Below are 14,420 nucleotides of genomic sequence, written 5' to 3' on the forward strand. Positions count from 1 at the left end.
GAAAATAAAGAAAAGCACAAAAACCACAATATTTTAAAAAAGGACCCAAGATTACATTACTCAGTAAAAATCACGGTTGTCACTTTAGGGTATGTTTTTCCAGTTTTATCCTAGGTTCACATATTCACATACATATTTTAGGATTGTGATCATACTGGTCAGAATTTCATCTGTTATTCTTTGCCCACTTAATACATCAGGTTCTTTCACAACACTGTTCTTCAATGTTTACATTATATGTTGCCAAATGGATGGGCTGTAATTTATTTGGGCCATTAATTTTTCTCTTTGAAGTGCTGCTAACACCAATTCAGGTACTTCCACCTTTGAGCATCCACTGTGTGTGGGTGCTGAGGCATGGAACCTACCTTAGGAACTGGAATCTCCTATTTCCTAGCCTCTTATTAAGAATCCTACATGATGATTTTTAAAACTGAACACAAAAACCTCAAAGACCAAAACATTCTAGATCGGTCACTGGTCAGAAATAGTTCTTACCATTGGTAGCTCTTGTGTCTGGCTTTCCTGTTGTAGTAGAGGAGACTGTTCTGGCAATCTGCTTTGCTGCTTGAGAGGCTGATCGAGTCATTCTCACCAATGTGGTCATTACAGGCTGTACAACTGTGGGAAAAAATAATCAAACGCTTTTTGTAATTATTACTGTTGTGGCAACATCAGAGCTTATAATGAGATATATAATAAAATAATTGTTAAATTCCTACCTTTTTTCTCTTTGTCCGACACTTTTCTTTCAGAAGTTTGTCTCTGACCAGGTCGGATTGCTCGAATATCACTCCCGTTATTCATCTATTTAAAAGATTAGGTGTTATGTGATTTAATTGCATAATGAATCAAATCGCCACTTTTTTGGGGGGGGGATTAGTTTTCAAGTCATTTTATTAATTCAACCATACAAAGACCACCCACCACCTTATCTCTGCCACCCCCACTTTCTTCCAAAGTGGAGCGGAGTAAGAGGAAGAGAAGGATTGAGCAGACCCCATCCCCCAGGAGCCACTTACAAAAGGCGGAGATGGTGGGGGAGGGTGGACACATCACAAAAATAGCAATGGATAAATGAGGGGCAACAGAACTACAAACACAACATAAAGCTGAGGCAGTGGCAGGGAGGGCGGTGGGGGGGCGGATATGGAACACTTCATGAATTTGTGCGTCATCCTTGTGCAGGGGCCATGCTAACCTTCTCTGGATCATTCCAATTTTAGTATATGTGCTGCCAAAGCAAGCACTCAAATTGCCACTTTTTTTATTATTATGTTATGTTAATCACCATACAGTACATCATTAGTTTTTGATGTAGTGCTCATGACTCATTGTTTGTGTATAACACCCAGTGCTCCATGCAATACGTGCCCTCCTTACTGCCACATTTTTTTTCTGTAAATTGACCCCTCATCTGAAATCTGACTATTGTAAATGACCCGGCAAAAAAATCTACTTCCCCAAATAAAATGAGATGAAGAAAAAAGTTTTCCATTATATAAACTTCCTCACAGCTTTAGAATCCTAGACTTTAGAAAATGCTAATAACCTAAGCTATTAAAAATAGCTGACTATAATCTTCTGAGAATCCTTAAACATTCCAGGCTTGTTTTCACTTCAAGACCTTTGAATTGGGTCTAGAAACTTCTCCTGGAGAGAAAGCACTTTCCCATGGTTCACTCTTCCACTCCTTAAAGACTTCACTTAAGATGCCACCATCTCAGCGAGGCCCTGCTTGACCACCCCAATCAAAATTCCACCTGACACCTACTCTAGTACTCCCCTTCGCCCTTCACTCTTTTTTTTACCTCTGTAATACTTACAACCATCTGACATACTATATACTTATTTTTTTAATTGCCTATCTCACATGTAAGTTCAATGAAAACGAGGAATTTTTTTTTATTTTGTTCACTACCATACCTTAGAGAGAAATGTGGTAGTGACTCAAACGTTATTGAATACATGAAATTCAGCTTCCTCACCTGATGAACAGGCATACTATTTTCTTCCTTGCCCACATCACTTTATTTTAGTAATCTTCCTAATAATTTTAATCATATGGTGTTTTGAAGACCCATAAATTTATAACACTCACCCTATGTGCTTTATATCCCTATCTACATTTTATGATGACATGGAATGCATAACAGAAGCCCAGTAAACAAAAGAGTGTGACGCAAGGTTCAGCATACATCTCACAAGGGATGTCAGGCAAAGATATTTTAAGTATTTCCTTAGTAGCCAAGATGATTTTATGTCACCATACCAATAATATTGATTTTGGTACTATTAACTCTAGTAAATTAATCACCACACTTAAAACTGGTATTAGATTAAAAACTAATTTACTCTGAGAAAAAAAGTACAATTTGTCATCTTAGTAACAATTACCTACTAACTGTCAACTATACCTTAGTCTGCTCCATTTGGTCTTTGGCCTTTGACCTTGTAATCCGTACAGAAGATGGAACAGCCTTAAAACAGTCAAAGAAAACAAAGTTAAAAAAAAAATGAACTGGCACAAGTTTAATTTCATGTCTCTTTATGAAATAAAGTTTCCATTTTATTTTATTTATTTATTTTTTTAAGATTTTATTTATTTATTTGAGAGAGAGAGTGAGAGAGAGAAAGAGCACAAGAGGTGGGAGCGGGAGAGGGAGAAGCAGACTCCCCGCCGAGCAGGGAGCCCGATGTGGGACTCGATCCCGGGACTCCAGGATCATGACCTGAGCCGAAGGCAGTCGCTTAACCATAAAGTTTCCATTTTAAAGTGAAATTTTATCCTTGATCATTTATGGCAAAAAGATACTTGCCAATTTGAATTCCTATTTTTTCTGCTTCTGGCTTGACTTAAATTACATTTAAATTAATAGCTTCAAAACTTACTTCTCAGTGAGCTGAAAGAAGAAATTTCAAGCCATATTTTCCAGTTATTTGAATCCTCATTAATATGATTAGTTGGACATATTTAGAAGGGGGTAGATGAACAGACTAGAGTTTTAGGATCTTTTGTTTTCTGTTTAATGAAAAGATACTGTACAGCTTACTCTCCCAGCTTTGACAGTTTACCTTCAAGTCTCATGATTATGCATTTCTCCACAGTCAATAAGAAAATGGAGACTTGGTCACAAAATGTGGAAAAAATCTAGCATGAGAAAGGCTGATTAAAAAGTGGCAAGATGGGGCTCCTGGGTGGCTCAGTTGGTTAAGCAACTGCCTTCGGCTCAGGTCATGATCCCGGAGTCCTGGGATCGAGTCCCGCATCAGGCTCCCGGTTCAGTGGGGAGCCTGCTTCTCCCTCTGCCCTCTCCCCTCTCATGCTGTTTCTCTCTCTCTCTCTCTCAAATATATAAATAAATAAAATGTTTAAAAAAAAAAAGTGGCAAGATATTTATCAACTATGTAAAATGTCTTAGACATAATCAGATTTTTCCCCTAGATGAGAAGTCATTTTCTTCTCCAAATCTCAGGGAAAATCTAGTGCTAAAGAAATTAGGCTTTTCTCTAGATTGCAAGGCCACCAGAATTCAACAATGGCCATCTAAATAAAATAAAAAACATTTATTGGTGAATCTTATTACTTAACACCTTGATGGGTCTCTTGTTCCCCCTACACACACTATAATATAAATATTTTTTTAAGTTTTTAATTTTATTTCCAGCATAGTTAACATACTGTGTTATATTAGTTTCAGGTATATAATATAGTGATTCAACAATTCCATACATCATCTTGTGCTCATCATGACAAGTGTGCTCCTTAATCCCCATCACCTGTTTGACCCCCTTCCCTCACCCACCTCTCCTCTGGTCACTACCAGTTTGTTCTCTAGAGGTAAGAGTCTGTTCCTTCATTTGTTTGTCTCTCTCTTTTCCTTTGTCCATTTGTTTCCCCTACATATATTTTTAACGTATTTTTAAATAGTTGTCTATAGTTTAGACCAATGATTGGTATCCTATCTCAAAAAGCCAGCTTAAATCTAACCCCTTCTAAGAGGTCTTCTTTGATGTTCCTCCAAACATAAATAATCTCTCCCTCCTCTAATATATAGAATATATTTATCTATATCATTCCACCTGAACACTATTGTATTAATTTTGAGTCCCTTCCACCTTATCCTAAGGTCATACACAAATAATAATCAAATAATCAAAGATCTGTTTAAATAAATCAATGAGATGCGTGACGCCCAGAAAAATAGGCAGTATTCAATAAGCCTTTATATTATTCAATTTGTATTAAATCAGGAATGAGTACACAGTCTAAGATCTTTTATACACATCTTAAAATAGCAAATCACCAGTGACTAAGTTACAAATCCCACTGCCCCGGTTCAAACTTCATCCTTCTTGACTCACTGACCATTTTCTTTAGATCACCCACCCTTCTATGATGGGTTTCAGTACTCTAGCCACTCAGACCAGTCCTCCTCAGTCAATCACTGGAACCTGACTTCTGCCCACTGTTCTCCTATCTCAAGAATCTATAAACTACATCAAGAGACCTGATTTTCATCTTCTGAGTTACTATTATGTCATTCCCATCTCCTACCAACTAGTTAAATTAATAAAGAGAGTTAGGGGAAGTGGTTATTCTAGTTATTTAATCTCTTAAAGAAAATTCCAGTTAAAAGAACTATTCCTCTATATCAAATTAGGATAGTAAATTTACCTTTTTTGGCTCAGCTTTCATAGTAGTCTGGTTTGATAACAGAAAACAAGGCATATCAGGTCTATAAAGACCCACTTTAAATACTCCTCGTTTAGCTTTCTCTCTCTGCTCTTTCAATTTCTGAAGCTGCTTTTCTTCTTTGTATTTTTGGAGCATTTGCTTTCGTTGATCACCTAGAACAGTTTTCGTTGACCCTAGGCAGAAAAAACCCACAGTACATAATACATTTCAGAAAAAAAGTTAGGCAAATGTCTTAACTTCTAACTTCAACTGCTGTTGAGAAATGCTTTCAGTAACTTTTGTTAATTCCTTAGCACTCTAACCACAAGTTATTTCAACCCCTATTCTTTTAAAATTTGTATTTCTTTTGCCTGTCTTTTCAAATATTTATTAACTGCTTGCTACACACTAAGCATGTATTACTTCACTTTTGAATTAATGAGCTTGTATGAGAGCCAACCTCCAAGCTGACACCAATGATTCTCACCTCCTGGCAATGATGCCCATGTGTCATCCCTGCCCACACTCAATAGGGCTGACCTGGATAACCAACAAAGGACTGAGAAATGATGGAGTGTGACTCCCAAGACTGGGTCATTAAGGGCACTAAAGCATTTGCCTTGCCCCCTCTTGGGTCACTTGCTCTGATGGAAGCCAGTGGCCTTGTAAAATCTTATGGGGACTCGAATGGCCCTAAAAAGGTGTCTACATGACAAGGTTCTAAGGCCTCCTGCCAAAAGCCGACATCAACTTGCCAGTCATGTGAATGAGTCATCTTGGAAGCAGATCATCCAGTCTGAGTCAAGTCTGCAGATGCATCCCCAGACGACATCTTGACTGCAACATCCAGAACCACCCACTTAAGCTGCACCCAAATTCCTGCCCCTCAACAATTGTGTGCAATAATAAATGTTTATTGTTTTAGGCCACCAAGTTTTAGGTTAACAAATACCCCAATATTAGGGCTACCAGTCAGTTTCTTTAGTTCAACTTAGGTTTCCACCTACATACTGTTTGTTTTAACTGGTTTTGGGAAGTATGAGGAGCTATGTGCAAGACATGCTTAGGCAGTAGGAATAAGAGAATTTCTGCCCTTGAAGGGCTCACAGCATCCTGGTGAAATGAACAGTTTCAGTCTGGTTTAGTATGAAACAAATAGAATGCACACAATAGAGAATCAGAATAAATCTCCATGTGGGAAGATCAGGAAAGGCTCCTCAAAAAGAGAATACCTGAAAAAGGTTCTGAAGAATGAGTCTATGTTTACCTGCTGGGAAAGGATTAAAAATAATTCAGGAGGATAACCACCCAACCAAGTAAATTTACTAAAAAAAGAAGTATGTACTTAAAATGGGTAGATTTTTTATGCCATGTAAATTACACCTCAATAAAGTTGTTAAAAAAGAAAAAAAGCCAGAAAACAGAACATGCAAAAGCACAGGTGCTGAAATGGTTAACTGACAAAACCTCTGTATCCTCAACTTCTTCTCTAAATGTTCTCTTCATCTCTTGATCTAACTGAAACCTGGCTCTCCCTGAAGACAGTCTCCCCAACCTCTCCCATGGTTGACTGTTTTTTTCCTCTCACAATGGTGCTATCACTGGACCTAAAGAGGAGAGGTGTCCTCATCGCTGCTTCCCAGTGATTCCCTCCTCATCACTAAAAGATCCCACCTTTACATTTCATGTCATCAGATCACACTATCCAGTACCCCAGTTTGTCGTCTATAGACCCTCCAGGTTTCCTCTCATCCCTTGAAGGCATTAGCTCCCAGCTCACTGTCACTGTCTCCGTCACTATCATTGTATAAATCTTGATGACCCCTCCAATACCCGGGCTTCTCAGTTCTTAGGCTTTCTTCCCTTCCATGCCAGTATTTCAACCTTGCTCACGTTGTGACACACGTAAAAGATAATATTTACATACCACACTGGAACAAACAGAGAGATTTGCTTATGACCAAACACAACCAGCCAGAGAGAGATCTCTGACCAACCCACGTCCTCCCAGAAACGTCAGTACTTTGTCACACCTGTATTCATTTGTAACACAATTGGCACCCTACTTCTCATGCTATGGTCCTACTGAAAAAAGCTAGTCAGTTGTCTTACAGAATGTCCTGCACTGTACATTTGTTTGTCTGCTTTCTCACGTTTTTTATTCATTCCTCTAGCCTTCATGTTTTCTATCAACTGGAAATTATATCTAAGGTTTTGATTAGACTCAAGCTCAACTTTTGGGGCAAGACTATGTCCTGAGTGGTGCTGCCGAAAACCTTGGAGTCATCCTGACTCTTCTTTATCAACCCTACATCCAATCCATTAGGAAATCCTATTGGTCCAATCTTCTAAGTATATCCAGAATGCAACCAGCTATCTTTAATGCTACCACTTCAATCAGCCATCAACTAAATTATTGCAATAGTCTCCCACTTGGGTTTTCCTGAGGCCATGCTTGCCACCCTACAATCTACTCACAATACAGCAGCCAAAGTGATGCTTCTAAGACATAAATCAAATTTACATAAACACCTATTAATCCCTTAATGGCTTCTCATTTCACTCAGAGTAAAAGCCAAAGTCCTTACGATGTCCCCTGAGGGCTCCAGGGATGGGAGCTACCCCTTATTCATTCTTCTCTAGCCATGCTTGCCTACTTGCTTTCTCCGGAACACACCAGGCTCACTCTCACTTCTAGTCCTTTGCAAATGGAAAATAAACCAGATATTTTAATAGCATACTGAAAAGGTTAGACTTTGAGATTTTGGTCAAGGAGTAGAGCATTTGAGAGGGCAAGAGAAGAGGCAAGGAGATGACTTAGGAGTCATAACATAACTGCTTCCCAGACAAAAAAATGTCTAGTTACTCCTTGAAAAGCCATCCTCTTTCATTCTATGACCCCATTTTCATTTCCTCCCAACTCGTAAGAGATGTTGCTCTTTACTTTCTCCCCTTCAACTACCAGCCCATTTCCTCTGACCTTCAAACATGCATGGATCACATCATCTCAAAAACAAAAACAAAATCCTATAACACTTTATCTAATTCTTTTCTCTCACTTTCCTTTAGAATCACAAACATGATAAATCCAGAAGAAATCTTTTAGCCCAATACTCTCATTTACAGAACTAATTAGGCTTAAATATATAGGGTGTCTTGTAAGTGCCACATATTATACTGGTCCTGGAAAAAAATAAAATTGAAGTAGTGAGAGTTAAAGAACTTAGCAACCCATTTCATTCTCTATAAAACTTCTAAAAAAGACTATCTCTGTCATTTATTCAGCATTTATCCCTGCTTTATTTCACTGCAATCCAGCTCCTAATGCCTGTTATATAAATGCAACTAAATAGGAGTCCAGTGATTCCTTTTGGCAAAATTTGAAAGTCATTTCCCAATTCTCTTCCTACTTGTCTATAGCATCCCTTGCCTTCTAAGACACTCTACTTTTATTTTTATCTTTTGCTGAGATCATTCCTTTCTTCTTTAATTGGTTTTTTCCTTCCTAATGACTACAAGTCCTTTTAGCAAATTGGAAGGGTGAATTCTTTGCTCGTCTGAGAAACGTTCCCATTGATAAGGTATCCTTAGTTCTTGGATTCTTCAATCAGTTCTATTTTTAATGCCCCTTATCAATTTCTCTTGTCAATAGTTATCTTATCAAGCTCTAAAAGTAAGAACTTTAGGATTCCTATTAGGCAATATAGATAATACAGTGTTATAATACTCCATAGGTGAATGGCTTTAGCCTAGCCAGGGACTTGCACAGCCTTTACCTTAAACAAATAGCATTTAGTTGTAGAAAATACCAAGTTACCTGGAATGATGTTTCAAAACTCCATGCTTCTGTTCAGGGTTTTCATAACCTCAGGTATTAAACCAAATTTTATTTACTCTTCAAAGCATTTAAAGTTACAATAGACCTTTACTTACTTGGCTTGACACTGTCCTTTTCTGGAACAAGCTTTTGAGCTGTCTCATCTAATTCAAGAAGAATTCTACTTTCCAAGGTTGGAATGTTGACATCTTTCAAACCAAAATGTCTATTTCGTTCATATTCCTTATGTCTGTTTTCTTTTTGAGACAGTGATTTTCTATGAGCAATTCTGGTTCTAATCATGTCAATACTTAAATCCTTTCTTTGTCGACTGGCAAAATGTGATGAAGACATCCTATCAGAGGAAAAAAGAGACCAACTTCCATGGATTTTTATTATTTAAAAAATTAAGATTTCAATTCAACTCCTGTCCTATCTCAGAGTCTTTGAAAATAAAAACATTAAAATACAAAAAAAAAAAAAAAAAGGAATAAGTATGTAACACTAAAGAGAGGGAAGGAAATTATAAAAGAAAAACAAATTTTTTATTTAGTTCTAAATAGGAATTTGCAGGGCGCCTGGGTGGCTCAGTCGTTAAGCCTCTGCCTTCGGCTCACGTCATGATCCCAGGGTCCTGGGATGGAGCCCCGCATCGGGCTCCCTGCTCAGCAGGAAGCCTGCTTCTCCCTCTCCCACTCCCCCTGCTTGTGTTCCCTCTCTCGCTGTGTCTCTCTCTGTCAAATAAATAAATAATCTTTAAAAAAAAATAAACAAACAAAACTTCCTTGACAGATGACGTGAAGCCCAGGAAGCTACGGTCCAGAATATAAACTAGAGGCATTAGGAAGTTACAAAAATTATAAGCACACTACGCTCTTCAACAAGAATAACTAAGAAAGTCTGCCGGAAAACTCCAGATAAAAGAAAAATCTGCATAAGAAATGCAACAAATTAAAATGTTACATGATTTAAAGCAATCAACAGAGGCTAAAATTGAGAATGCATATGACTTGGATGCCAATAAGATTCTTCTTCAAGAGCCATGGGGAAGTGACAAAGGACTGTGTTTTGTTTTCTTTTGTTTTTTAAGTAAACTCTACACCCAACCTGGGCCTCAAGCTCGCTGCTCGCCTAACCCTAACCCGCTACCGGGAGATCAAGAGTCCCACATTCGACCGACTGAGCCAGGAGGCACCCAAGGACTGTGCTTTTCAAGAATCCTCCTCTACTATTTGATTTGTCACCTCCTGCCAAGTATTAATTTGCTGAATATTAAAGAAAAAATAAAACTTATGATTAGTTATTTTAAAATACAGCATAGCATTATACACAGCAGAGAAAGGAAGGTGAGGGAGAAAGAGAACTAACACTAACGTGATATTTAATAATTACTTAAACCCTAAAAGATAGTTTTACTGCCATTATCCAGATGAGGGAAATTAACTGCTCCCGTTAGCACAGCTAAAGTGTAGTGGAGCTGGCATCCCAAGTCAGGCAGCCTGGCTCTTCGCATATATCTAAGCTCTGTTCCTTGATTTGCTGGAGTTTCTTCCAGCTTGAAAATCTAGAAATGCCTTAGTCTTGCTTGTCTAGAAGTTCTCAACCGGGGTGTTTTCAGTTTTCACGGGATCTGAGAAGAGCTACTGGAATTTAATGTTGGGGCTAACAATACTTTGCAGTACCTACTAAATACTGTCCCGCCCCAAAGGCTAATTACGCCCCGGTGGCGAAACGCTGACTACTATATGGGCAAGGGCAACAAATATTTACTCTCCTGGAGGGCTCGTCATCAGCTACAGGAAGGACTTGTAACACGGTCCTAGAGGAGACTCCCCTGACCTGCGTCCAGCCCACCGCCTCCGTCCTCCGACCCTTCCAGAACTTCTACAAAGCGGGCCAGCTCCCTCCCGCCAGCTCCGCAGCACCCACCTACCTGAGGCAGCTTCTGGAGTAAAACCTCAACAGAACTAAAAGTAAAGGAATCCTCTGGGTCTGAAGAACCACTGCCGCCTCCGAAGCAGGAACCCCTACAACCCAGAGCTCCGCAAAATTCAAACTTCCCGCACGGAGCCTCTGATTGGAGGGGTTTTAACCAACACTTCCGGGAAAATGCCCGCCTCTTCCCTTCGAAGAGGCTTGCGATTGGTTTGCTCCTTGCGATATTTGAATTGATTGAAAGGTGAACGGACGGTTCAAAGGATGGGTGTGAGTGGAATGAATGGGCGGGTCTGCAATTGATGAGGGGCGGAGCCTGGGCTCGCGTAACTGGCGTTCGAGTCACCCCTGTTCCCAGGCCCCCAGATAACTGAGAAGGAGCGGAGAGTTTCCAGGGCTTTTTAATGTCCCTATTTAGTCACAAAAATCAGAGAGTTTATTGGACTGTTTTCCTCAACGTTTCAAAGGAAGGAATTAACCCATCAAATTTCTCCTTTAATTGTTTAGTGTCAACTTTCCAAGGGTGCCAGTTTTGTTTGGTTTGGTTTTTATTTTTTTATTTTATTTTTATTTTTTAAAGATTTTTTATTTATTTATTTGACAGAGAGAGACACAGCGAGAGAGGGAACACAAGCAGGGGGAGCGGGAGAGGGAGAAGCAGGCTTCCCGCGGAGCAGGGAGCCCGATGTGGGCTCGATCCCAGGACCCTGGGATCATGACCTGAGCCGAAGGCAGACGCTTAACGACTGAGCCACCCAGGCGCCCTTGGTTTGGTTTTTAAGTAGGCTCCACGCCCAGGGGGTAGCCAGCGTGGGGCTTGAATTCAGGACCCTGAGAGCAAGACTTGTGCTGAGATCAAGAATTGGATGCTTAATGACTGAGGCACACAGGTACCCAGCCAGTCTTTTTTTTTTCCCCTCGATTTTTTTTTAATTGAAGTAAAATTTAAAAACAGCTTTTTTAGTGTAGATTTGATGAGTTTTATTAAGTGTAAAAAGCTGTGTAACCACTACCCAAGAGTTCCTTCAAGCCCCTTTCCAATCTCCCACCTTTTAGACAACCACTCCTCTGATGTCTATCATCATAAAAATAAAGGTGGTAGGTATTCTTTCACACCCACCTTCTTTCATGTTTTCAAGATCCATCCCTATTGTGAGTGAATCAACATTTAGTTGTTTTTATTGTCAAAGAGAATTCAACTGTATATAATTAACAACATGGGTTTGAACTGCATGGGTCCTTTTCTACGTAGTTTTGTTTTTTTTTTTTTAATAAATACAGTACTGTAAATGTATTATCTCTTCTTTATGATTTTCTTAACATTTTCTCTAGCTTACTTTCTTGTAAGAATACAGTATGTAATACCTGTACAAAATATGTTAATCAGCTGTTTATGTTATTGGTAAGGCTTCCTATCAACAATTGGCAATTAGTAAAGTTTTGGGAGAGTCAAAAGTTACACTCAGATTTTCTGCTGTAAGGGGGTTGGAACTCCTAGCCCCCTGTAATGTAAGGATCAACTGAATTTTGCTTACCCATTCACCTACTGATGGACATTTAGATCGGTCCAGTTTTTAGTTATTATTTAAAAAGTTGCTATAAACATTCTTGTACAAATCTTTTTGTGGGCATGTTTTATTTCTCTTGGGGAAATATAGGTGTGGAATATCTGGGTCGTTGAAGGTAAGCTTAATTTTATAAGAAATTGATAAGCAGTTTTCCAAAATGACTGGACCATTTTACACTCCCACTTGTGATGTATAAGAGCCCCAGTTGTTCCACATGCTTGCTTAACATTTGGAGTCATCATTCTAATTTTAACCCCTCTAATGGAGGAGAAAGGCAGGCAGGGACAAAGCCCCCTCTCCCCTCAAGAGGAAACTACCCTTAAAAGGATTTTACACCATACTGGAAGGAGCCCTCCACCTTTTCCCACGTGAACAACTACCTAATAGATGGGTGCGTGGACAAAAACCTGGTTGGGTGACAGGAGTATGGAGCATTAATCAGATTAAAACAGCCCTCCAACATTCTCATAAAAACCTCTCGTCTTAGAAAGTCTGGTGGCAACCCTTTTGGGTCCCCTCCCTCTTGGGGAGCTTTGTACTATCATTCAATAAGCTTCACTGTGCTGCCCACCACTCTTTGCCTGGCCTACCTCTTCATTCTTCAAAGCAGCATGACCAAGAACCATGGGAAAGATTTCTTTTCAGGAAAAGAAATCCTGAAACACCTCTAGTAGGTGTGAAATGGTATTGAGTTTTAATTTTGTAGTTCCCCAATGTCTAATGATGAAGAGCAGTTTTTCATGTACTTATTGACTATTTTTACATTTTGTGAAATATGTCTTCAAATCTTTTGCCTGTTTTCTTTGTTCGTTTTTGTTTTTTTTTTAAAACTGGGGGAACAGAAACCAGCTAAGTGATTTTTTTTTTAAGATTTTATTTATTTATCTGGGAGAGAGAGAGAGAGCACAAGACAGGTAGAGAGGCAGACGGAGAAGCAGACTCCCCGCTGAGCGAGGAGCCCACGCAGGACTCAATCCCAGGACCCTGGGATCATGACCTGAGCTGAAGGCAGACGCTTAACTGACTGAGCAACCCAGGCGCCCCTTTTGCCTGTTTTTAAAATTGGGGGTTATCGTTTTAAATTTGGTTGTCTTTATTTATTTTTTTAAAGATTTTATTTATTTATTTGACAGAGAGAGACGCAGTGAGAGGGAACACAAGCAGGGGGAGTGGGAGAGGGAGAAGCAGGCTTCCCACTGAGCAGGGAGCCAGATGTGGGGCTCGATCCCAGGACCCGGGGGGCGCCTGGGTGCCTCAGCCGTTAAATTTGGTTGTCTTTAAAGTATTCATTTGTAGTAGTTCTATCTCTTCTGGATATAAGTCTTTTGTCATATTATAGATGTATTTTGAATATATTCTTCCAGGCTATTGGTTGAGTTTTTTTAAATAGTAAACTTTTAGGATGATTTCAGATTAACAGAAAAATTATAAAAATAGTAGAGTTCCTATAAGCCCCACATCCATTTCCCCCTGTTACAGTTTTTCAGACCTTTTCTTGTTTTTGGTAAACCTGACAATTTTGAGGAATACTGATCAGATATTTTGTAGAATGCCCCTCAGTTGGAATTTGTCTGACATTTTCCCCATGGTTAGACTGGGGTTATGGGTTTTTGGGAGGAAGATCATAGAGGTGAAGTGTCATTCCCATTATATCATATCAAGTACATAATATCAACATGACTTATCACTGTTAATGTTAAGCTTAACCACTTGGTTGAGGTAGTTTGTCAGGATTCTCTACTGTAAAAGTACTAATTTTCCGCCTTTCCATACTGTTCCATTTGGAAGGAAATAACTATGGACAGCCTACATTTAAGGAGTGGGAGGTTATGTTCCATCTTCTTAAGGATAAACACTATGAACATAAGCTATTTGGAATGGTTTGCATGGGAGATTTGTGTCTTCTCTATTACTTATTTATTTAATCATTTATATCAGGACTCATGGATATTTATTTTAAAGATTTATTTATTTATTTTAGAGAGAGAGAGCATGAGTGGGAGGGGCAGAGGGAAAAGAAGAGAGAGAATCTTAAGCAGGCTCCATACCCAACACAGAGCCCATCACGGGGCTTGATCTCACGACTCTGAGATCATGACCTGGGCTGAAACCAAGAGTCAAATGCTTGACCAACTGTGCCACCCAGGCGCCCCATGGATATTTATTTTACACTTTGGGTCATACTCTAATACTACTTTATTTTGTTGCTCAAATTGTTCTAACTTTGGCCATTGGTAGCTTTTTCAGTTTGTTCCTCTGTCATTTTAATATATCTTCATGATTGAGGGACTTTTTTGTTGCTGTTTGTTGTTTGTTTTTGTTTATTTATTTTAGTACTTCCTTACTTTCTGACTCTACAAGATGCTCTGAGCCTATCTTGTATTTTCACTGCCCCACTACTAGGACCAGCCATTTCTCCAAG

The 14,420-nt window shown here is 39.2% G+C and overlaps 1 protein-coding gene and 1 non-coding gene across 5 annotated transcripts in view; both read right to left on the reverse strand.

Annotated features, from left to right (window-relative positions):
- Positions 1–10,586, reverse strand: part of DLGAP5 (DLG associated protein 5) — a 41,297-nt gene extending 30,711 nt beyond the window's left edge. For all 4 annotated transcript variants that reach the window (XM_064571084.1, XM_064571086.1, XM_045900911.3 and 1 more), the window contains exons 1-6: positions 10,429–10,586; positions 8,612–8,850; positions 4,679–4,872; positions 2,418–2,480; positions 723–807; positions 499–621 (exon numbers count right to left, since the gene is read on the reverse strand). In XM_064571084.1, the coding sequence (XP_064427154.1) occupies positions 499–621; positions 723–807; positions 2,418–2,480; positions 4,679–4,872; positions 8,612–8,849 (703 nt within the window). In that variant the 5' untranslated portion in view covers position 8,850; positions 10,429–10,586. The remainder of the gene's footprint in view (positions 1–498; positions 622–722; positions 808–2,417; positions 2,481–4,678; positions 4,873–8,611; positions 8,851–10,428) is intronic.
- LOC123862560 (U6 spliceosomal RNA) lies at positions 1,144–1,250 on the reverse strand. Its single transcript, XR_006795264.1, has one exon. It is a non-coding gene; the product is annotated as a U6 spliceosomal RNA (small nuclear RNA).
- Positions 10,587–14,420: the final 3,834 nt, after the last annotated feature.

Source organism: Mirounga angustirostris, unplaced genomic scaffold (assembly GCF_029215605.1).
Source record: "Mirounga angustirostris isolate CCGP_5_RB_7025 unplaced genomic scaffold, mMirAng1.0.hap1 SCAF_9, whole genome shotgun sequence".
In the NCBI taxonomy this organism is placed as follows: domain Eukaryota; kingdom Metazoa; phylum Chordata; class Mammalia; order Carnivora; family Phocidae; genus Mirounga; species Mirounga angustirostris.